The sequence below is a fragment of the Vipera berus genome, assembly GCF_964194415.1.
Source record: "Vipera berus genome assembly, chromosome: 3".
In the NCBI taxonomy this organism is placed as follows: domain Eukaryota; kingdom Metazoa; phylum Chordata; class Lepidosauria; order Squamata; family Viperidae; genus Vipera; species Vipera berus.
This window is the reverse complement of record NC_138204.1, coordinates 171,519,423-171,545,545: the sequence shown is the minus strand read 5'-3', so window position 1 is coordinate 171,545,545 and position 26,123 is coordinate 171,519,423. Positions and strand designations below refer to the sequence as shown.

The following is a 26,123-nucleotide window of genomic DNA, read 5'->3' as shown; positions in this document are numbered from 1 at the left end:
ATTAAAAAAGATTAAACAAGTGCCCAGAACTCTTAAATAGATTAAAACACATTTAAAAGTAATAAAAACCCAACCCCCTCCCATCAGGCCAGGCCAGCTTGTTCAAAAAGATACGTCTTTAGATCGCGCCGGATCTTGTAAGCACAGCTTAAAGTCTTACCGGTAACTATTATTTAGCTATCTTCATGTTGACTGGGTCTGATGCTATTAGCTGCTGTTCTGAACTGCTGGTGAAGCATTGGCTTTGCAATTTCTCAGTCTATGCTGGGGTGGGAAAAGGAAGGTATAGGTTTTCAGGGTGTTGAGGATGATGGGCTCTGCCACTTCGTTCAGCTGCTCTGCTGTGGTGTGCTGAAGTCCAAGCCTCTTTCTCTTTCACCATCAATTGTCTGCTAACCTGAAAAGCACATTTTTCTCTTTCTCATCTCCCATTTGACACAAATCTTCTAAAACACACCCACACATTCACACTCTAGTGCTATTATTGTTTTCTTTTTTTAGTTGGAAACCAAGCATGGTCCTCTTCTTCCAGGAAAGAAAACAAAGGAGAAAAAGGAAGATCTCATGCTGGCCACTCTAATTCTTTCCTTCCCCAAGCATTAGCACATTTTTTTCCAAAGCAATTGGACAAAGAAGAATTTGAAGAAGTCTTTCTTTTCCCAATCAAAATTATTTGCTGAGCTAAGCGTACTTCTAAATAAATATTTTAGAAAAATAATAAAATTAGAAAAAATACAACATATAGAAACAACTCCAATATATACTTAAAAAACACACGAAATCAAACAATCCTTAAAAAAAATAGAAACCAAAAAAGAGAATGATAATTTTTTCCCAAAATAAAAAACTACTTTGTACACCAAACATAGTTATTGGTTTACTAATAAATGCCATACAATACTATAGTATAATCTAAATACAAAACGTATTGTAAAAATATCATAAAATCTTTCAAAGTATTACATATAGCTTTGATTAGTAGAGAATAATGCCTTTTCCAAGACAAATAGGTTACCCATTTCCCGGAGTCCTTTGTTAACCTGTGGAATAATATCACCTGTCTGTCATCTCAAGCTAAATAGAGAAATGGCTACTTTCATTCTAATCAACTGGACATACATGCATCCTTTATGTTTATTCTGGGTTATTTATGTTTATTCTGCCCCATTCCTAGATAGCATAAATATAAATGATATTTTTATTTAGAAAAAAGTACTATTGTTAAAAATATATTTGATTTTAGTCAAGGCACTGCAAACAACTGGGAATAGTTTCAGGTCCTATCCGCATGTTACCCTAACCCAACATACCCCAGTGGAGGCAGATTAAAGTCAACTTTAGTTGCTCTACTATTAAGGTACTGAGCATGTCGATCAGAAGGTCAGCAGTTTGGCGGGTCGAATCCCGAGTGCCGCGTAACAGAGTGAGCGCCTGTTACTCGTCCCAGCTTCTGCCAACCTAGCAGTTCGAACGCATGTAAAAATGCAAGTAGAAAAATAGGGACCACTACGGTGGGAAGGTAACAGCGTTCCGTGCGCCTTTGGCGTCTAGTCATGCCGGCCACATGACCACGGAGACGTCCTCGGACAAGCGCTGGCTCTTCGGCTATGAAACGGAGATGAGCACCGGCCCCTAGAGTCGGAAACGACTAGCACGCATGTGCGGGGGAACCTTTACCTTTAAAGTAGTGTTTACTGTTTTTTTATTTATTTTCATTGTCATTATTATTATAAATAACTCAAGGCAGCAAACATACTTAGTAGTACTTCCTCTTTCCATTTTCTCCACAACAATCCTGTGACGAACAGTAGACTAACACAGAGCAACTGGCCCAAAGTCACCCAGCTGGCTTTCATGCCTAAGGTAGGACTAGTACTCACTTTGTAGCTTGAGGCCTTAACCAGTAGATGAAACTGGCTCTTTTTTCCCTTAGCATTTTTTTTTGCTAAGGATATGATCTGACATGCTTCATTAAGAATGTAGTTGCTCATGCAACTAGGTGTTGTGAACTGACCAACTCCTATCACCTGCTTTAGACTGCTGAGGATAAACACAAAAACATTATCCTTTGATCAGCAGGTCCTGTCTTTGGTTGTGATTTTGGTTGGGTTTCTATGAAGAACAAAACAGATTTTGCTTGGGTTACTGGTACCTGATCCCAGCACTAGTCAAGTCTTACATGGTTCTTTTAAACATGAATTTCACAATCTTTTGAAAAATTCATGAAACTAACACTTGTTCTGGCATGTGCTAGATTTTATTTGTGAACAAGTCACAGGTATCAAATATCGTCACGTCCATGGCCTATAACTGGGCAATTTGGCAGGTGGCTAAACACATGTCAATCACCTATTGGAGAAAAACCTATGAGAAAAATCATAAATTCCCATTTTATTATAAAAGGCTGAAACTGGTTCATTGTTTACTCAGTCAAGATTATGAAATCAATACTCAGTCTCCAAATAGCTTACTTGTAAATATGTGTAGAGCTTGGTCAGTCACAGAAAGGACACATTAGATATGTTCCAAAGATATGTTCCCTCCCATTGCCAAATGTAAGCTATGCAACTTTTATAAGCAAAGAAATTATTCTTATTTGTATACTTCATTATTTTTACAAATAACTGAAAGCAGTGAACATATTCAACACACTTCTTCCTCCTATATTCCCTACTATCCATTATGAGAAAATTACAAGATACGCCTGAGGTAGCTTCCTATATGGATATAAATGAGGTCATAGTATGATAAAACATCTGTAATGATATTTTTAAAAAATATGAACTAAGCAATTTTTCCTACTGTACAATGTGGCAAGCTGTACTACATGACACTGTACTACATGCTACTATACTATGCCCACAATGGCATTTAACTCAAATTAAGCAAACACACTCTATTTTCTACATTACAAGTGACCCTGGAATTTTTGTCTTCACTGCAGTCATAAATTGAGTCATGTGATTGGCCTCAATTTTTCAATTATTTTTGCAATGGCTGTTGAGTCACCATGATCGTTAAGCAAATCATGTGATTTTAAGCCTGAATTCAGCTTATCTAATAGGTGTTTTTTGTCTAGAAAATGGCAAAAAAGTCATAAAATGTGATCATATGACCGTGGGATATTGCAGCCATTTGTAAATATGATCTGGTTGCCAAGCATCTGAAATAGGATCACCTTGACTGCAGCAGTCATAACTTTGAGCGTGGATTGTTAACTCTGGTCATTAAGCAAAGTCATAAGTCGGACTATCTGTGCATGCATCCCTCCCAGCCTACTTGATAGGAAGACTGATACATTTGATGGTTAGTTTTTTACTGGCAGGTGATGATAGCTGGGAGGGAACTTGAATTGCTTTCATTTTAATCAAACTCATTAATATAGCAGAATAAGACCTCTGCAAAAAATTTTACCACCATACATTTTGTTTGCTAAAGGATTAGTGATAATACTTGAATGTGCCCATTTGGCTTTGCCCTCACTAAAATTAAGTCATATTTCCAGTCAATTTGCTTTAGTATATGGCAACTGTGCAGAACTGAAACTCAATGCATCAGAATCAACATGTGCTTGAATATATTCCAAGCTACTACATTTGCCTAATGGAGAGATCTTCTTTACATTACTGGTGAACTAGAAGTATTGTCTTATTTTTGCTAAGTATATAAGCAAGAGAAAATGTTATTGAAAGGCATCCGTTGGCAGGAGTTCCAAATAATGAAAGAATGCTGAAACAAGCAGGAAACTGGAAGATACAGCCCTCCCCTCAGGCAAGATAGGAAAAAGTCTTCCCACCAGCTACAATGTAGAGGTTGAAGCCCCATGGATGGCTGCTATGGATAAGGCCACTCCACACCGAACTTAGATTTTTACATGCAGAGGGGAATGGCTTCATTTTGCCATTTCCCTTTGCATGTAATTTAGCCTGTAAGCATACTAATAAGGGTTCTAAGTAAGCCTGCATAAATTTCCTTCTGCTTGCAACCGGTACAAGACCGTTTGTGAATCCAGTGTTATCGCAAACAAGGAAAACAGCTGCATAGCTCAAGAATCTCTATTTCAGCTTGCAAGAATTAAATTGGGCTAAACAGATACATTTCCAGCAGTGCAGTAACCGATGCGTATTTACCTGGGAGAAAGGTTTTACCACAGCAGGGCTTATTACACAGCGAGACTACACAGGTTTATCCTTATTGAATTAATATTGCTACTATTTTTCTCTATGTGAACGTGCAAACATATGATTTGGGTTTGCAAGAAAACAAGCGAGAAATGGTTTATGCCTGTAGAGTACATGCAGATGAGGATCAATTCATTGTAATGCCTTATTTAACAAGCAATTAGTTACTCAGTAATGATTATTTAAATTAGTATCAGTGTAATGTTTTGTTCTGGCCCTGATCTTTTCTGGCAGGTGGTCTCTGCCCATGTACTGTACGTATTCATGCATTGGCATATTACTTGCATGCCTTAGTGGGTGAACAAAAACCACCTCGAAATGATTTCATCAGGAGTTGATCGCTCTAGGTGACAAGGATAGGAAGCTGGCTCATATTAAGTCTGGTGCCTTTATACCTTTAACTGAGGGTGGGTGAGTGTTATATGTAAAGTCGCCTTGTTTTGGGGAGGCATAACTTTATTTCGGTCTCTGTCCAGTAAACTTCATTTTGGTTAAAATAGACACCCAACTATTTTACCTTAAAAGTTATGAACGCAGGCACCAAACCTGGATGTCTCAAAATCCTTGGCTCACTTTACGTGGAAGCTGAATATGACAAATGCATTATTTGCCACCTTTCCAGGCAAAGTTCGTTTTCAATAACTGTTTAAAAATCAAGACAGCCACTAGGAGCACAGTGCCTCCCGTCTAGCGCCCATCCCTCCCCTCCCCTTTGTGCTTTTTCTCTCCTAAGGCTGGAGGCTTTGAAGCAGCGTTTCCCAACCTTAGGAACTTGAAGATGCGTGGACTTTAACTCCCAGAATTCCCCAGCCAGCATAGCTGGCTGGGGAATTCTGGGAGTTGAAGTCCACGCATCTTCAAGTTCCTAAGGTTGGAAAACGCTGCTTTGAAGCACGGGCGCAAAACAAGTTTGCTCAGTGACCTGCAGGGTGACGGAAAATCCTTGCCGGCTCTGCAAATGACCCAGCACTGATACTTGCTGTTAACGGTGCACTCAAGCAACCTTCCTTAATTTCCGTTAGGCAGCCTAAGATTTTTGGACACACGGATTGGAGCTCAGCCCGGAGCCAACCAAAGCGGATTTTCCTCCCTTTTCAAAAAACAACACGAACAACAACAAAAAGCCACCCCCAAACCAACCACATTTCTTGAGCAGTTGAAGCAGGTAACGGATCGGAGGAAGGCGTGGAAAGCAAGATGGAAAAAAAAAGGCCCTAGAGTCGGAGACAAAAGGCTCGCTAAACCAATAACCGCAGGGCCAGGAACTTTCCTAATTGGCCGGCTGGTCAAATTCCAGGCTCTTCAAGCACTGGTGGGAGAGGAATAAAAACAAAAGCAAATGCCGCCGCCGCCTTAAATAACGGCTTTTTTTTTTCCCCTCCCCAGCAGGTGGCTCCTTGCGAAGCGCCTTCAAGACAATGGGAGCCCGAGCAGCGTTCCCTGGCGTCGACCAGCTCTTCGCTTCTTTTTCGGCGTGGCAATTTCTCCCCTTCGGTCCGCAAATAAGAACACCGCCGTGCTTTCTCACGCTGGTTCATTAACATCTCCTCAATTTTTTTTTCCTCCCCCTCCCCCCCCCGCCTCCCCGGCCCACCTAAAATCACCCTGGCATTCGCGCGCGTGTTGCTCGTGCCACGCCAGACACGCCCTGCGCCCCCCCCCCACCCCACACACACACCGCAAGACCCGGCAATCATTTCCAGGGCTTCTTCGGCGCATCTCTGGCTGCAGCTGCAGCACAGGAGCTGAGTCTTGGGCGGTGGGGTAGCGAGCTGTGGGCGGCTGCCGGCCGAAAGCAAAGGCCGAGCTGAAGCCGGTGGTTTCTCATTGGCCGTGAGGCCGGCAGGGAGAGCCGGGGAGGAGGGCGGCGGTGGGGAGTGGGGGGGGGAGAGAAGAGAGGAGGCGAAGCCGCGAGCGGCAGCCTCGCAGAAGGAAAAGCGCACACGCACGCACGCACACGCGGGCGCGCACACAGGGCAGCCAGAAGAAGCACGCAGCGCGAGCGAGGCAAAAGCTGCTTCGGTATTGTTATCCTTGGGAACGAGCGGAGGCGGCGGCGGCTGTTACCGCTGCTCGGGGCGGCTAGAAAGTGAAGGAGGCAAAAGGGAGTCAGGACGAGAGCATGCAGAAACAGCTTAGCCGGCATCCGAGCGGCAGCGCCGAGGCACAGTTGGGGACGTACTAAGAAGGGGGACCGACTGCTTCAAGTCGCCGGCGAAGGCAGCCTGAGAAACAGGAAGCGGAGCTATATTCCAAGAAGGAGCCGCTGCCCCCACCCGCCCGGATTTGAGATTGATTAGCCCGCTGCCTTTTGTGTGTGTGTGTGTGTGTGTGTGTTGACCGTCGCCGGTCCCCAGGACGCAAAGGAGAGATAAGGAGCCAAGCTGCCGCTGACCTAGAGCACAGTCGCCCTTTCCCTCGAGACCGGCCCCGCCGATCCTCCGCCAGCCTCCCCTGCTTTTCTCTTCTCACCTTGGCCCAAGGCGGTCGAGGCTCCTTCCCCGACCGGCGGACTTTTCGCCCCGTTTTAGCTTTTTTCCACGTTTGTGCATCTCTTCTCCCCTGCCTTCGCCTCCATGTGCCGGAAAGCGGGAACGACGCCTCGGATCTGGCCGCCGCTGCTCTTTCTTGTACTGGCGGCCCTACAGCAGGTAAAAGGAGGGCGAAGAAGAAGGAGAGAGAGAGAGAGAGAGAGAGAAAAAGAGAGTAGAGGAGCTGGGCTCGGGGGCTCTTTGTTCCTGACGATCCCGGCGAAGGGCGGTGGCGGGGGTTGAGGGACGCTGCGATCGGACGGGCGAACTGGCGTTGGGGAAGGGCGACTGCTCTTCAAACGCCTTGGAGGCTTGGTGGGCCTGCGGTTCAGGAGGGCAGCGGTGCGGGTTTTGGCGAAGGGGGAGAGGACCGGGCTCTGGAACTGCAGTTTGAGCAGAAGCAGCCTTGGGGAAGAGGCTTGAGCAGAAGCGCCCCCCCCCCCGCCACCACCACCACCCGGCAAATCCAGGAAGAAGGAAGAGTCGGGGTGCATCGAATGGGATTATAGAGGATTTCACATTACAGAGCTGGCTTTAGATTGGAGGTGGCGGAAGCGCCGGCTTTCTTGGCTTCTTGCAACGGGAGTTAAGAGACCCGTTCTTCTTTTCTAGGGCTGAGCAGAGCAGGTGGCTGCTCCGACGTCAAGTCATACTTGAGGGATGGGTCAAACCCAGAGAAGAGATTTGGGGAGTAAAAGGGGGTAGGCGAAGTAAATTAGAACCAAGTTATTCTCTCTCCACCGTTGTGGGATATGGCAGTGGGCCTTCCACGCGTGAGAGAGAAAAAAAACAGAAAGGTGGCGGGGGGGGGTGGAGGAGGGGAGAGCGCCGGTTGCAAAGAAAGGGACTGTCCTGGAAATTATTGCAAAGAAAGGCCAAGTAGGGCAGGTGAATGAAATGAAAATTGGCGGGCTAGGTGCGAACAAGGAACTCGTTTTTTTAACTTGAAGACTAGAAACGGGACAGTCTTGGCGCCATCTCTTCCTAGGAGACGAGCGTGGGAAAGGAATCGCCGCTACCACCCACATCTTCCCCTGGGATTATGGAAATAGTACGCCTTTCCTGTGGGCAGGCAGGAAACGAAACACGCGCGGACTTGGTGATTTCAAAGTCTAGATAGGATGGTGGAAGTTTACGCGACTCAGAAAGTTGGGCTTGTTTTCGGGATTTTTTTCCCCTTCGAGTTTGGGAATAGAGTGCGGATTCTGTTCACCAATAGGCGTGGCGAGAGCCTCCCCAGGCTTTCTTCTCTGACTATCAGCGCTCTGCCTGGGGTTCACTACGGCAGATGCTCCGCGTTGTCACTAGTCATGCAACCTTGGAAGGTCGAACTCGGTGTATCATGGCACAGCCTGTCCCGTTTACTATTTCCGACTCCTTTGCTGTCTTCCTCGGTGCACTCAGCAGGAGAAAAATGGAATTTATATTCCTTTCCCAAGTCTACCTTTGAATAAGGAGGGATTCAAAGTATTAGCGGCCTAGAAGTATCGGGCAAGAATCGGGTGGCAATGTGCCAGATAGCCGTGCAGCGTCCACCCGGAGGAGTCAGGAAATGAGCCCTGAATGACACTTAACAAAAGTAATTTACAGCCCCCAAAGTTGCAGTGGGTCAAACGGGTTTATAACGCCCCCTTCTGTGGACTCTGGTCCTGTGAAGAGAAGAGCGCTAAACTGTTACCTCGCCCCTCAGCTCTATCCGCTAATCTCTACCAGGGAAGAATTTAATCAGCCTCCGCTCCCCTCCTCCCCAGCTTGGCTCCTGCTGTTTTCTGCTGCTACTGCAGCAACTAGCGAGAATTTCCACGGTAGTAACCTGGGTTACTTTGAGTTAAAGCTTATCACCTCCCTCAGTCAACAGACTGGGCTGGCAAGTAGACACAAGGCTACTCCATCTTTACTTTTGGTTGAATTTCCCTCTCTTACATGCAGGAGTGCAGGCATGTATCGGCTATTTGACCTGCCACTGTATTTGCATTTGCAAATTTGCAAGAAGGAATGTAAATCTGTCCTTATTGAGAGTTTAGCATTTTCAAAGTTGGGGTTGTCTCCAAATCAGGTTTTTTTTTACATTTGCTGGAGGTTTGAAAGCCAGTGTATGCTGATGGATTCCTAGTACATAAAACTACACTGATGATGAAATGTAGTGTTCTCAACTTCCCTTTGTTGAGTTTATGAGCAGCTGGAGATGAGCTTTACACCATTATGTGAGTAAAAAGGAAGTTAGGTGCGTCTTCCAATAGGATTGGGATTAGGCAGGTTAAAAGGATGAAAATTACAGGAGGTCTGGGCTTTCTGGAATAAGAGTTTAGTTAACCCAGACAGAAAATGCATGGGTGGTACAGATTTTGGAAACTGATAATAGAGTTGTCATGGCTCATTAAATGAATCCGTGATGTGCATGGAATTGTCCTGGGCTGCAAGGGCAGTCTAGATAATAAAAAGGGCCTTGTTGCAGGATTGTATCTTGTGAAGCAGATATTAGTTAATGGAAGCTGTAGGCGAGTTGAGGACTTACGCATTTTTGTGCTTATGAGACAGGTTTAGATTAAATAAACTTTATTTGATAGCAGGACATGTGCATTTGAGTTATGTATGTGCTTGCAGGAAAGGTTGGAAGTTGCCTGTAGTTTCCTTGAATTGGTACCAGGGTGAGACGTGCAGGATGGACACTAGTTCTTTGATCAGTGTAAAAGGCAATCTTCATCTTAGTGCAAAAGACAAAGAGGAATACATTTCAGAGACAGATGGTACATCTGGCTCTTAATGGTATTTCTGGTTGGAACATATTTTTTAGAAAAGGTAAAGGGACTTTCTGCAGTGAGCTCTAGAAAAGAGTATTTCTGTCTGTATACATGTTAATGAAGGGGCTGCCTTTTGGCACTGAATAGTGTCTGTTTTAAATAGTGTGTGGCTAGATGATTAGGTACAACTGAGCCTTGATCATGGCCATGGAACAGAACTCCATTCTGGGAATATGAACTGGATATTCCATTCACTGCCTCTAGGATGAGGAGCACTTTCTCTTGCTATAATTTTTATTGTGGGTTTTTTGCTGATTTTTGGTAACTTTAATGGTTTTTATATGCATTTAAGATGTTAAAATATTTAATATTAAGCATTTGGAGATTTTTCCTTTGGGTGCATATCTCTACAGTCTTTTTCATTTAAATGCCCCATCATCCTTCTTTGAAGGACTGTTTCATATTTCTGGAAGATTTGGAAGTAGATAGGATTTGAACTGTTGGTCTTTCCTTTAAAGATAAATTCATATTTGTACCAACCAATCTTTCTAGAACACTTTTTTCTTTAGTTATCCCTGATATTTTTAACATGTTAGTACTCCTGTTTTTGGTTTGGTAAGGACAGGTTGAAGTCTGAATTATGATGTTATTCCATTTTCTGTATGTGTTCTTTTCAAGACTGTTTCTAAATTAAAGCAGAATCAATTACAGAGAAAGTTATATTGCTTTTATGTATAACTTAATGTCCGTGGCATGTCATGGTTGGAGAATCCAATTTCCTCCTTGTTTGGATATCCTTTAAATCGTGTTAAGACTTAAAACAATGCCTAACAGTGCTAGAATTTAGGAATGAATTTAGTTTCATAAACATGGGCTTGGAAAACAGTTTTTTTTAAAGTTGGTTTGGCTTCCTAGGTTTGTTATTTAATCAGGATTGTTACAAATTAGAAATAGCTTAGAACTTTTGCATTATGTACATACCTTATACAATAGAAAGTTTGAGGCATTGTTTCAAAACATGTATGAGGATTCTTTAGCTAGATAGTTTTTTTTCTTTATTCGCCAAATATTTCCATGAGGTTTTTTAAATTCTAAAATGGGCAAAGTTATATATTTGCTATATATATATAAAACTTACTGAAACTGATACTCATCAATATTGAAGATGAAAGACTGGATAGAATATTATTAGATATTCTTAGATATTTTCAGTATATTGCTGTATAGAATCTGGAACTTAGAAAATATTACAAGAAGAATGATTTATAATATCATTTTTATAAATGAGTTGTGGAAAGGATTAGTGTTTGAGGGAAGCTTCAGAAAAATATTTTTTTAAAAATGGAGAAAGGGGAAACAGTTAATTAAAGATAACATGGCATTAGGCATTGGTAAGGAAATATCTAAATTTCCAGTCTTGAGCAATAAATATTGTTATTTATGTTAGTCCACTATATAAGAACATCATAGAACAGAAAGGTAAAACATTATTGTTGTTGTTGTTGTTATTATACAAATGGAGTAGATTATTATGAAGAAGAATGGATCTTAGATTTAAAAAGAAAGCTAGAAAAATACAACAGGTGCACGTGAATCAAGAATTAGAATTGGATCTAGTGAGGTAAGAATGGAAACCATTTGCTCCCTGTTTATTAATATTTTCTGTGCTGGTAACACCTTTCTTGATTTTTATCAACCCATTGTTTGAATCTATATGATATATTTCTAATGGCTAGACAAGAGAATGGAGATTGGTGCAAACTGTTAAACTACACTTTATGCTCTATGGAACTGTTGCCACTGCTTATTTTTCTTGTAACATAATCTAGAAATTTTCTGTAGTGCAAATCCATGTCTACATGAATCAGTGGTTAAGAACAAGTTGGAAGGTGCATAATATGATGACATCCATAACATATAGTTCATATTATAATCAGAAAAGAGGCTTAGGGGGACTATGTTTCAAATTAACCTTAAGGTACTGTGGTAGATTAATAGATGGGACACTTTTATACCATTATATTTTTTTTAAGTATATTTCATAGTTGTCCTCTATTACTTTTAAATACACAGTTGTCCTCTATTACTTTTAAATACTTTTTTTTTTTTAAAAAAGTGTAATATTACAGTTTTGTCCTCCTCCCATTCCTTTCCCCCAAAAAACAATTCTCGATAAAAAGTTCTTATTTCTGTTATTCATATTGGGAAATAACCAGGATTTGAGATTTTGTTGCTTGTTTGTTTTGGTACTAGTGTTAGTGATATAATCTAAATGTTAAAATTAAAAAAAAATTAATGTTGAGATTGTTCATTATTCATTTTCTGTGGAAGCTCAGAAGAAATCGTTTTTTTAAGAAATGCTTTGTTTCCTTATTAAACAGGTAAATTTCAAATATGTAATACAGTATTAAATAAGAAACTAACACTGGAAATAATGAATTTTTTTGACAAAATTCACATTAGTCTTTAAACATTACATAAAATTAATGTTTTACAATTATGATACAGTAAATAACTACATTACAAATAAATATTTTAAGTATATTTACAATTGAAAAATTTCATTTTATGATTTAAAACATTATCCTTAGAAGTTCGGCAATAATTTGAATAATTTTTGATTAATTTTTACTTCCTTGACTTAAGCTTACTTTGAGAGAATTATTACTGATAATCAGTAATTAACATTATCATCATGATCCTGTTCTATTTGTGATGGACTTAGCACTGGTTCTGTTCCTTCAATAGAATTATACTGCCGTCAGGGAACAGTTTTTCTCCATTTTCCTGTCCGCTCCACTGTCCTGTGTACCATGAAAAACTGATTTTGAGGATAATGGAATCCTCAAAATCAACATATGTACACACTTTACATCCAAGAATACACTAAGGCATAAACTTGTCCACCCCAAGGATAAAACACCCAAACAAATTAAGCAACGTGGTATATGCAGTACAGTGCAGTGAGACGTGTAGATCTGTACATTGGGGAAGCAAAATAACCACTTCATAAAAGCATGGCACAACATAGAACAAATCCGTCAGGACAAGGTTCATCAGCCCATCTGCATTTAAAAGAGAAAGACCACTTTTTTGAAGACAGCAAAGTCCACCTTTTGGACAGAGAGGACCACTGATTTGAAAGAGGGATCAAAGAGGCCGTCCGTGTCAAAATTGAAAAGCCCTCTCTCAACAGCAGAGCAGATGATACGACATCATCTATCTCAAGTCTACAGAACAGTCCTTTCAACAGTTCCAAGAAGGCTCCACACCCATTTGCACTATTCAGGTGGCCTTGAGGATACAGAGAAACCTCCAAGTGGCCTCATGACCAGTTGTCTGCAAGGAATATAAATCCTTCCATTCCCGACCAGTCAGAGCTGAAGAAGCTTTTTGGATGAGAAGTGAAATGTCTTCAAAGAAAAACAAGGAAGTCCAGTTGTCTCTTGAAAAAGCCCCTTTGGGACTTCCAAATCAGTTGTAACAACTGTTTGGAAGAAGTGCCTCTACTTTCCTCTCTTGCATTTGAATCACTTCCATCAAATCATCAGGATCTTCAAAATCCTAGGATTTTATTGTTGTTTTAATTAGAATGGGCCTAATTTTCTGTAGCCATTGTGGATATCTTTGCCTGATATTTCCAACAAGGTTGCATGGTTTGAATAATTTTTTGATCATTTATTCACAAAAATCTATGGCTAGCAATGGTGACAGAACAGGATACCTGTGTAGTGATGTCACAACAGTTTTGCATATTGTATATCTTGACATTGGACATTATGCAAATCATGGGGCTAATATCTCCTCCCCTCCCTGATAGATCCCTATGAAGGATTATCAGTATTATATCTGGGACAGAATGAAAATAAAGGTTGCTACAGTATTAGTAGAAACAAAACCTTGCAAATTAAAGTAGTTTAAAAAGAAGGCTTTTATGTCATTGGATAAAATATTCTCATTTTACTGATGTACATGAATGGAAAATGTTTTCATTACAATTTAAACTGAAATGTGTTTGTTAGATAATATCTTGTTATCATTCTGAGTTCAAGATGGCTCAGATAGGGTTTTTCCCCCTTTGTTTTATCCATGCAACAGTCCTGTAAACAAAGGTGAACCAAAAGTGGTTTGAGATGCTTCAGACATAATGTCCTAGATCAGGGCTTTTCAACCAGTGGTATGGGTACCACCTGTGGTACATTGGCACCTGGCATGTGGTACACAACCATTCTAGAAAAGTAGTGGGGGAGGGGAATGAGCTGAACCGGTGGCAGCACTGCACAAAACTGAGCGAGAGATGGCTGGAGCTGCAGGGCTGTCAGGGCTCAGTGGAAGCGCCAGGATCAGTGCTTCTTTGGGGCTGTCAGGGCTCAGTGGAAGCGCCAAGATCAGCGCCGGGCTCCAGCTGGAGCTGGCACTGATCCTGGTGCTTCTGAGCTCAGAAGAAGCGCCAATCAGCTGGAATGTTGCAGCATCTCCAGGGTCTTGTGATTTACATTCAGATGCTTGGCAACTGATTCCTATTTATGATGGTCACAGTGTCCCAGGGTCATGTGAAGTGACCAAAACCTGCAGCAACCACCCAGCAGATGGGGGGGGGATAAAAACCAAACAGCCCCCACCCGACCCCCACTGTCAATCCTCAACAGAAATGCTCACAACAATGAAAACCTCAGACAGGAGGAAGAGCGCCACCAGGCGGGCAGGCAGGTATCTTGCTCGGCTGTGGCTTGGGGGGCACTTTTCACTAAGCAAAGTGTTGCAAGTCGAGGACTACCTGTACTTCAGCACTTCTTTCCTTTTTTGGTGGGGGGGCATCAAGTTTTTGATGCCTTGCAAGGCGACTGGTGGTACTCGGATGTTGCCATATCCTAAATGGGTGAAAAGGTTGAAAAGCCCTGTCCTAGATGAAATAGAGCTATTTTGGAGCGTACCACCTTGAACTAACTATTATATAAGTGCTGATCACTATATTAACAATTTTAGTTGATGCTTATTACTATTCTTACCATGCAGTATTATACAGCCATTATTAAACAGGAATTCCTAATTTTGACTAAGTGTTGCATAAGTAGGACCAATTCTATTGATTAGTTTTATGCCAGTGATTTCATTTTAGCATTTTCTTTATAAAAAGTAAAAAAAATGATGGTAAATTAAGGTCAATATGAAGATGGACTGGAAAATGAAAATGCCATCTAATACCAGATTTGTACTTTTTCCCTAATAAAAACTATTACTTTTCTGTGTTAATTATTGTAAGCTATTGAAGAGACTTATATAAGCAGACAAGCAGGCCATGAATAAGAAAATACAGGCAGATATTGGCTTTATATATTATTAGCACAATGATTGGCAGCATATATCATCCAGATATTTCGGTCTGACACACGCAAGTCTTTAAAACCACTAGTATGCATCAGGTTGCAAATCACATTTGAATTTAACTGAGTTTCTCATTCATTTGATACTATGGTTTTTATACCATGATGGTCTACTAATGCAGCTTACTCATACAGAATTAGAAATTAGGCGAGATCAGAATTTCTACCACTAAACAATACAGTCATTAAACACAACATAGGTGACCATTCTGTTTAGCAATGGAAATTCCATTGTTAAGTGAGTATATCATGTAACTGCAACTTCTGACTTCCTGCCAGATTCCCCATTGACTTTACAGGGAAGGTCGGGAATCATCATCATATAACCATGGGACACTGCAATGGTCAGAAATCCAGGTTGCTTGTCAATGAAGTTGTTGAACCAGAGTAGTTGTTAAATGAGGACTTTGGAATAATGCTCATCTGAAATCTAGTTCTTAGTTTTACTAAGAAGAATAAAGGTAAATGTTTGAGGATTGTTATAATGAAATGTGAATTTTATATTAGAATTGAAGTAAATTATCAAAAAATATTAGCGATCTGTTTCAATGCTTGCCACAGCTATATATCTTCTATCTTGCTACAGTTAGGGAAAAATGGTAGATAGTTTGTAGAATTCAAAGTATGTGGACAGTCAGTTTCAGGAAGGCATTGTTCCATCACTGTATTTTTTATTTTATATCTAATACTATAGGGCTGTGCATGTTTGCATAGGATTCTGAAGAAATATTTTGCAGCTGGAATGAGCACAACTCTGTTATTCTTAAATGACCCCCCCCCCTTTTTCAGGATTCCACATGAAATTGAAAAAAGGTGCAGCTGTTTTAAGAGCTTCATGAACTGTGGTAAATCATCTGCTTAAATCAGGTGCATGTTGATACCTGAAAAAAGGGCTGCCATGTGGTAAATAGCTGAGTTTGCAATTCACTTTATGAACAGTTAGATGAAATTCATTTCAAAGTACAACACAGTAGTCTGTGAAGGGCAAATGACAAAAAAGTATCATAGTGTTATACAAACTTGGTTTTGTTCATCTCTGTGTGATGAAGTTGCATGTATGTTACAAAAAAGATGGCACTTGCCATTTTGATTAGTATTGGATGCTTTAGACATTGTACAACATGATCCCAATTTTTCTTATGAGAAGTTAACTGGAAGGATTCTAAGATTTAATAGTACAATTTAATGTGGGCAAAGTGTTTAAAATAAAGCAATACATTGGTGTCCTCAACAGAAGGCTTCTAAGTCATTCCAGATACTGCAGAAATAAATAAGTTGTATTTCTGTCTATCTTTTAATACAGTGATATAAGGTTGTTGCTGTCTTTGCTTGCATTGATTATGATGGAAGAAAAAAGGTCCCATACATCCCTTAGCTGGCTTAATCTTAAGGCCCCTCAGTGGGGAATGGAAGCATTTTAGTTCTGGTGAACCAAGTTTATGTTGACTTTCACTATTGACAAGGTCATTTGGCAATTTAGCCATGGAAGAATCTCCCGACCACCTGTATCTTTATAGCCCTTCCAGCAACTACATTTGTGGGTTATAATGTCTTTATCTCTGGAATTCCTAATATAAGCAAACTTCCTATTCTGTGGACTTTTTAAAATCAGAGTTCTGTGAGTTTGAAATCTAGGCTTGTATTTGCTTTTATCAAAGTAAGTAAACTAAGGTGTAGCACATGTAAGTTCTTTCTTCTCCAGCTGAACTGCAAACCTTTCTTTTACTTGGTTTGGAGTTCTCTGCAACTTTATTTTGTCAGAACATACATCTTCAAGTTACAGAGTCCTCCAAAAATAAAAGGCTTGTTTAAATATAGCCAGATGTCCATTGTACTTTTGATACTGAAGATTACTTTGAAGATTTTAAGAGTTTTGAGACACTAGGAAAAATGACAAGTATTTAATTCAAAAAGTTCATTATTTAAAATTGCAATAGCATATTTAATGAGATTCAACCAGGATGATACTTTCAGAGTATTGTGGGAGCTATTTATGTATTTAGTACAACATGACTTGAAGACCTACAGTTTAGCTGAGGTGTTCTTAATTTTAGAAGAAATTGACATTTTGCTTAGTGACTTATTTATTATAAGGATCAGTAGTGTATTGAAGTTCAAGTGATACTATTTATAACAGTTTCAGAATTGGTTAGGAAAAAATATAAGAAAATGAAAAGCTTAAGAAAAAATATTTTTCCTATTTTATAACATATAATTAGGCAAACCAAAAATAAGTTAATATAAAAACAAGCTAGAGGGTTAATAATATTAATCATAATATTAATACCATCTCCTACTTCATATTTATTTACAGCTTATTTACATAGGCTCCATAGACATACTAGGGCTGCCTTTAGTCTATAGCTTAATTTAGAGTCATACCCATCTACTCAAAAAGATTGAAGTAGTTATGGTGAAGCAGACTGGTTAGCAAAAGACTTGAGACAAGTCTGTATATTCTTGTTTGTAAATATTAAATAAATATGGTGTTATCTCTGAGAACACTTAATAGACTGTTGCTGACAGAACTAAAATGACAAGGTTTTATAGATAAGAAATGGGATATGAGAGGACAAGATCATTTGTTTCACTTTTAAGAGGCGGAGATATGCCTATAAAATTATTTATATTTGTTGTGAAGAAGGAGGAAGTGGATTCCATATATATATATATATATATATATATATATATATATATATATATATATATATATATATATATATATATTCTTTTTCTTCACTTTGTTCTTATTCATTCTATTTTTTTCTTCTCTTCTGACCTTATTTTTTGTCTTTCATATTTTTTTAGTTTAGATTTTTAGTTTGTATTCATTTATATTGCAATATTTGGCAAAAATATTATTTAAAAAATGCCTGTATGCTATATTGAAGGCTGCATGTGGACATTTGGTTCAGTACCTACAGCCTATTGAATGCAAAAGGAGAATCATATGTTGAATTGTTTCCCTCTCAAATTATATAAATCTTTTCTCTGGCAAAGTAAAATGTTAAGCATTCTCTTTAACAACTTTAAAGTCTTCTCTAATTTGAATGTTTTCTACGTGAAGGATTTTTATTCTCCAGGTATATTACTTACCGTATGTGAATTCTGAAGTAGAAACTTTAATTGGCTATAATAGTCTAATATATGATTAGAATAGGCTAAACTCAATAATTTGACTATTGCAAAATCTTGAGTGATTATATATTACCAGATCAGCTTACAGACAATATGACCACAAGAGACATATTTGATAATATCAATAAGTGGAATTGTTAAAAGCTTATTATTGTTGAGATTTCTTTTTTTATAAATCTTAAAGCTTCTAAGTACTGTACAGATATTAGAAATAATAGAGACTCTGTCTACAGACTTTCTGCCTAATATAAAACTAACACCCAAGATCTTCAGTGTTGAAAATTGATATTCCATGACCTAACTTGTTAAATTCATTGTTTGGTTCTAATCATTGTTCAATGAACTTTGCTCTAATTACTTCCCCTAAAAGTTTTTTTTAAAAAACTTTCTTGATTAATAAGAACTTAAATGATCTTCTCATGATCAGCCATTGAAAGTTAAAGAAATCAAAATTTTCTAAGGATGTCATGTAATTTAAAAAATTAATAAGTGTTTTTATAATACTGTTAAAAATCTTGTATTATGAGATTTTTTTAAAAAAATGTGCAGAGACATTTTTTGCCACATTTTATTTTATTTTTTAAAAAAATAAACAGTGCTTTTTTCCCATTTTTAAGTTTTTCTTGTGATCTGAAGATTTCTGGCATATGTAATGTTTAAGAGAAGATGTTGCTTGGTTTGTAGCCTCGTGTTGGCAAAATAAATGATGTTATAATGTACTTAATGTAGAACAAAACATCAGAAGCATGAATGATTTGGCAGGTAAACATGAGCCATGACCAATCAGAATTGTTCCTTAGTAAATCGGTAGATAAACCAAATTTCAGGGAGTGAATTGTCCATCTCCTTTCTCATTGTTCAAGGTTTATCCTGCTTGCTTTATGTTCTCTACATCTCAACTTTCCTTCTATGCCAGACATGTCAAACCCGCAACATCACGTGACATCCTGCAATGTATCGGGACGGTTTTGCCATTGCCGGCAATGGGGTGGGCGTGGCTTCCAGATGACGCATCTGGCCTACGGGCCGGCAGTTTGACACCCCTGCTCTATGCCTTCTGTTATAAACTAGAGAAATTTCAGCTGGCTAATGCTTTGGTAATATAATTTGAAAATATTATATGGTTTTCAAAGTGGTGCTGTAAGTTTTCCTTTTGTATCTTTGACAATAAAGTTAGAAGGTTTGTAGGATTGGGTATTCCAGTCAGTGTATTTTTCTAACAGAAGAGAGATAATAAAAGGCATCAGTTTTCCTAGTTTTAGGACTTAGTTTTACTCTGCTAAACAACAACAAAAAACAGTGAAAAGGAGGATGTATATTGCAGCTCAGCACAGTTTATATTCTACCCATTGGAGAAACCACAACCCTTTTGAATGTCAACTTTCTCTGAAGTTGTCAGTTATTGAAAGGTTATTTACAGTATTAAGGTATTATGGTTTAAACGTAAAGCAACTGTAAATCATAAAAAATAACGTATAGTCATGCATGTAAGAAAAAGAGTGGGGCTGGGAAGGATGTATTATTTAAATGGATATTCCCCAGCTTTATACTTTTAAGTGTCCCCAATCTTTCTGAGCTGATGGGGGGCTTATTTAGAATTTTTAGACTGCTAATTGTACTTTCATGAAATATCTGCCATGGTATGCCCAGACCCAGAATAGCTCTACACTAGGACAGCGGTCTACAAAGTTGGCAACTTTAAGACTTGTCGAGTTCAACTCCCAGAATTCCTCAGCAACCATGCTGAGTTCTGAATTCTGGGACTTGAAGTCTTAAAGTTGCCATGGTTGGAGAGCCCTGTACTAGGAGGTAAATTAAGTACTGAATTGCAGCCCAAACATTATCATTTTATTTTCTATAGAAGCATCTCAGATTGATGAGGAACTGAAAGACATTTTTAGAAATACAGGCTGTGTTTGCAGTAGGTGTGTGATTTGTAGCATTCCAGCTTCCTGTTCATTTTATTTTAATTAAAAGTCTCTAAAAATAGGTAAGTCAGGGAAATCACCAAGGATTGTATTTGAGGGTACATTACTTGCCTGAGATGACATTGGAGATTCAGGTTCTTTTAATGATGTCAACAATTTTATACGTGCATTTTGTGTTATTAATCAGGCATTAATATGATCAGAATTAGAAAGCTGGTTATTGGCCCTGTGGCTGTTATGGAACTGTAAATTAGCTTGTAGAATGCTTTGGATTTATTTCCAAAAAGATGCTTTGAGTGTGTGAAGCACAAATGTAGCACCTGTCTGTAATATTTCCCAGGATCGCATTGGAATTCTGTATACACAAAAATTTGTATAGATTAAACATCAAAGTTCAATGTGCGCATGATAATCCTTACCACAGGGGGTTCTCAGGCCTCTGCCAGCTTCCCAGTTACATTAATTTACATAAGCAAACAGCATAGAAATGGGCAGCACAGCCTTCCATGTGATTAGGATTATGTCTATTCCTGTTTTCAGCACTCATGTAAAGACTCTTTCTGTGAGAATGATGTGAAAAAGCCCAGATCTTTTATTGAGTTTTTCAGCCTAAATGATTTAGCTTTAGTAGTAAAATAAAGAGAGATTTCTGATTGATTTTTTTATTTTGGATCTATCACTTTATAAGAGCAAATCTGAGGTTTGTACTAACATAATAACCATAGTTTTAAGTCTGTGCACTATATAGATCAAAATATAATGTTTGTGGAATTTATCTTTGGTTTTCATGGATATTTCTCAACAATCTGTTGTAAGCACATCTGCCAAGAAACACTGTTAAAAATCTGGACAATTTGTAATTAAAATCACTGTGTTTATTTATCTATGAACTATCTATCGAGAGCATTTTTGCTTATAGTAATCAGACATGGCAGTAATATTAGTTGATCTAGCAGAGTTGACTTTCTGTGAAGAAAAGGCTCATTCCAATAAATTCTCTCTGGGTTTAGTAAACTGTTATGTTTTATGATAGTAACTTATATAACAGGGGTATTTATGATTTGTGGACTTCAACTCCGAGAATTTCTCAGCCATTAACAATATTATAGCCAGAATGCCAGTCAGAATGTTGAAACCCAACATCCATAGATATGAAAAAAAGTAAGATGGTGGTTGTGGCAATGCAGTTGAAGCCTCTTTTCATTATACACATGTGTCATGTTGGCATATGTATAAAAACTTGCATTGCAATGTCTCAATCTCAAACTTGGCCTTTATGATTTCCTTCAAAAATGTCAATTTTTAGAACTAAAAACAATATATTTAGTGCCACGTAACTGGAGTTTTGGGTACATTATGTTATTTTCTGTCATTTTTACCAGTTTGAGTAGGATTGCAGTATGGTCTGAATTTTAGAACCATTTATAAAGACTTATATTTCATTTGCATCAGCTGCTTCATTAAGTTATCTGGTGATATTTCAACAGCAAGAATTTTGATTGATTTTTTGCAATGCGCTCTTATAGCATACTTCCTGGCATTAAATTTGATAGAACAATATGTATAGAAAGATGTGATTTTAATAGATATCAGGACAAGTTTAATATGTTTTAGTTGCAATATTAGGAAATAATTTAAACATTTCATAAAATAAAAACCTTTGCTTATCTATTTTGTATAACAGTTCACGTCTATATGGGGCAATTAACATATTCCCAAACATTCGGAGAGAACAATTTTTGATTCAAACTACATGATGAGCTGCTAGGTACACATCACTGACTCACCATGAAGCAATAAAGAATAGCTAGTTTGGTTTTTCTGTGAAAGGTATAATGAATATATTCAATTCAAGTCTACTGCTCATAAAAGATTAAAAGAGGCTTTACTATTCTTTGAAGAAAAAACAAAAACAAAGCAGAGCTTTACATGCAGGAAAGAATGAGACAGTTTTCTTGTATGGAATGGCAGGAAGCAGTTTTAGGATTGGCAGTAAGCCATAACTTACTGATTGAATTAAATTCTCTCATTCCTCTTGTGTTTCTGGCTAAGGAATGTTGACAATTGACTAATTTGGGGAAGAGACTACTCTTGTTTCTGGGGGGGAAAAGAAAAGTTGCAAATAAAAGCATTGAAAATCTATGTTCCAAAGTTTTCATTTCATTGCACATTATTTTAGTATGTAGGAGTTTTTTTTAGTGTAAATGGTGTGCTGGAACAGATTGACAGATTCCCATGCATTTTGTAGGGTTGTTTAAAATCCTATTAATCATTCAGCTGCTCACCTAGGAATTATGTGTTTCTGAAGAAGTTCAAAAGGTATCAACTCCCTCCATGTGTAACTTACAAACTTATGGAATGCATTTTGGCCTTAAATATTTCCTGTGTAATCCCATTCGTTCCCTCTTCCTACTTCTTTTTAAGAAGTAACCACAATACTTAGTTTTATGATACAAGAATCATTGCCACTCACATATTGTTTGGTGCTGTTGTTTGCCATGAGATATACAGGAACCTAAGATGTGAATTTTCCACTATTACACATATAAATAGAAGTCCTCTTATTAAAAAAGTTTACCCTAATAAAAGAAACAGAAATGTCTCATGTATGGCTTGTTAAAACTAAGCTTGTGATATGTAAAGGTAAACTTCTTGATTCATGAATAGATACACTTCCCCTGATATGAAAAAAAGTATCAATTCAGCCAAATTAACTGAAAAATGGAAAGCAGTTTTCCATTCTGGTAACACAAATCTTGTATTTAGTCTTCCTGTATTATGACAAATGTTTTATGAGACATAACATGCTTTCTTAATGACATACTTGGTGTTTACATAGACCAACAAATAATATTTCTTCAGCTATGTAGATAAAGACTAAGTTGAAAAGATAGACCCAAAAAAGGATTGATGTTCTTAGTGATCATCTTTATTGTTAAAGCTCACAAATGTATCATGATCAGTATCAGTGCAAACTTCATTTTGTATAAGATTTAGTTCTATGTAAAGAAATCTGATTGTCCTGTCCCATAATTCTATTTCAGACTTGGTTCAAACATTTGGTGGATTAACAAATCAAGTTTGCATATTATTTAGATCTTGCTGGACAAATGGGATTTGTTCCTTCCAGTTATCAGAAATATTAACCCCTTTGCCCTTGGAATTCTAATTGCAGCTATTTGGAAACAGAGAAGTTGTTTGTACAAGATAGTAGCTAAATCACAGTTCATGCCAAGTTGAATGTTTCTCAGTTGAATGGGTTTGCAAAGTATTACATAAATTTTGTCTTGTATTTCAGGCACCTATAAAGGCAACTTGTGAAGAAGGCACATTATGCAAGACTGGATTTCCTGAAGACATTTACAATGCAATCATATCCAAGGGAGTAAACGAAGGACAGCCTCTTCTGAATGGTATTGTTGAACCTAAAAAGTAGATTCTTATTCTGTCTTATACATGCTAATCAATTCCTCTCTGAATACTGGGTTTGGTGTAGTGAATGGCATTTTACAAATGGTAGGTCCTAAGAATCTTGTATCATTGACATATCCTTGAACTTTGAAACCAGTACCTATATTAGCATTTATTTATTTTTTTGGTATTCTGCAGAAATTGCTAGAGAAGTTTCTTAGAATATCCCTTAGGTAATTCACTAGATAAAATGTTTTTGATTAATAAGTATTGTTCTCAAAGTTTATTTATCAGAGAAGAATATTATGTTTCAAAATAAGTTCCACTACTGTATCAGAAATTGATTTGCCTGCCATGTGGCAGACAGAACATCCATAGAAAGTTAAGACAGTAGATATTTTGTGAGTTTTGAAAGCTTTTTGTGAATTGTACGCTGACTGCTTCTACACGATAGGCAAACTCTATATTTGGATTTAAAATACTGCTTCAAGAGAAATACAATGTCTTCAGTGTTTTTCTTCCCTACATATAATTTTAAACCTTGAACTTAGTTTTTTTCATGTTTTGGTTTGCAAAAGGTTTGCAAAAGTAATGTAACATTTATTGTCATATAGTTTACAAAAGCTACAGATTCCACATGCAATTATATAAATATCCTTTTAAAAACAAAACAAAACCTTGTTTGCACTTTTTCCAAATACAGGCAAGGATGAGAATAGAAATGAGAATCTGTAGAAAGACACAAACAATCATAACTTTACTCAGTAATCCTCAAAATTTTAATTGGTGTTTTATTTATTTCTGTAATTTGGAGAACAATATTCAAGCCCAGTCATTTCTCTGCTTTGCTTCTTTCTGCCTGCCTGATTAATAGTTCTGGAGAAGTTAAAAGTTTTATATTTTACAATGCTTACATTAGTATAGTAAAAGAATTGTTACAACATCAATGTTGGTATACTTTGATTAATGTAATTATTTCTGCCTTTATTAAAAATATATGTTCATTCTTTGTGCTAAATAATATTCATATTTATTTATATACATCTGTATATTTGACTGCAGTTTTAATGATCAGTGCAGGTTTTTGGCGTATGAAAGCATATTTTATGTTTTATAATTGTGAATAACATTGAAATTATTTTGTAGCTACTTTAAAAATTACAATGCTAATCAAGAAGATTGGTTTCAGCAAGTTCCAAATTGATGTTAAAGAAAAAGTAATTTGATTTATTCCATTATTTCACTCCAAAATAAATATAGTTTCATGGATCAAGAATTAAATAAAGAAAAAGATTTTTAAATGAGGCAGCAAATCAAATTGATCCTTGAAATAAAAGCTGTCTTTGTATTTAAACTATTTTGCTCAACAAAATTTCTTGCAGTTATGTTTTTAATATTTTATTACAATAATTGATTCACAAATCAATTTTAAGTTATTAAAAATCCTGACTTAATAAAGCACTTCTGTCTTCATATATTTTGTTTAGAACTCAAATCATTTTTGAAAATAATGACAGAATATTCTGCACAAATGCTAACTGGTAGTTTTGTTTTATGGTGTGCTTTTTGTGTATAAACAAAATAAATATAAACAATATAATATTCTTAAACCAGTTCTATATTTAGGTCATACAAATTTATCATATTATCTAGGATAGAGTTCCTAACAGGTTTAAACAGAATGTTCGCAACTGATTTCTTTTATACCAATCTTATTGATGAATATTTTCCCTCTATAAAACAAAAGCTAAAAGCAAAACTTTTCACTTTTAAATGTTTCTACTCTGGATTTTTTTAACAACAACTTTTTGTAAGTAATTTGGAGCCTTAAGTCTTCTTCCTCAACTTCTAATAGTGATTGTTGAAGAAGAAAACATTTGGAAATAACAGAAGCTAAAACAATTGTACATAATAAAGAGTAAAATCTTTGAGGAATTATGATCTATGTTATATATCATTTAAGAGTAGTCTCAATTAATTGATAGTAGACGGTGAAAAGGGATTTTCTTGCTCAACTTCTATCCAGGGCAGACTCCTTTGAACTCACTCATTCTTAAGAGAGAAGAGGAAGGTACCAAGAAGTTAAATTAAAATTAAAATTAGATTAAATTAAGTTTTTATGGAATAATTATAAATATTTGGGATCCTTGTATGCTAGTTTATCATATGTTTATGACTCTACAAGTCATAGTTTATGATACATTTTCCTCATGTCACATTAGGATTAGCTACAGTTGAAAATTTAGGTGTGACCCTAGTTTGTAGCAAATAAAAATTTCCATAGCTGGCTATGGGTGGGAACGAAACAAAATTGTAGCTTAGTTAAATATGGTTGTGGTTTAAATATGTTCATATTTATCAACTTGTATGCTTCAGATTTTAACCAGACAGAAAACATAAATCTACAATTCATTCTGAACAGGAATAATAATAAAACATTCTGATACTGGTTATTAAATGAGATGCTGACTTTAACTACATTTAAAATGAAGTAATTATTTGCTTTCTTTAATATCTATGTACCAAAAATGAGTACTTCTGAAATTTTCAAGGCTTTCACATACATTTATTTTCAAACACTGTATTATAAAGGAATACAGTCATGAATTCAATATACTATTTTCCCTTCCATTCAAGAGTCTCCATTTCCATTTTGTCCAGAAATCAAAGATTTTCCGATTTTAAAAATGATTTGGGGAAAACACCAGACTTATTTTTCAGCAAATGCCTTTAGCAGTTTAGTTTAGTCAATCTGTCATCAGATTGACTGTGCTCTGCTTTTATTTAATGCCTACTTTTTAACAGTTTC

General features: G+C 37.3%; 1 protein-coding gene across 1 annotated transcript in view; it reads left to right on the top strand.

Annotated features, from left to right (window-relative positions):
• Window positions 1-6,757: 6,757 nt before the first annotated feature.
• Window positions 6,758-26,123, top strand: part of CDH2 (cadherin 2) — a gene marked incomplete at both ends in the record, with an annotated part of 133,879 nt that continues 114,513 nt past the window's right edge. Inside the window, 2 exons of the mRNA XM_081322210.1 lie at window positions 6,758-6,832; window positions 23,202-23,316. Of these exons, the coding sequence (XP_081178336.1) occupies window positions 6,758-6,832; window positions 23,202-23,316 (190 nt within the window). The remainder of the gene's footprint in view (window positions 6,833-23,201; window positions 23,317-26,123) is intronic.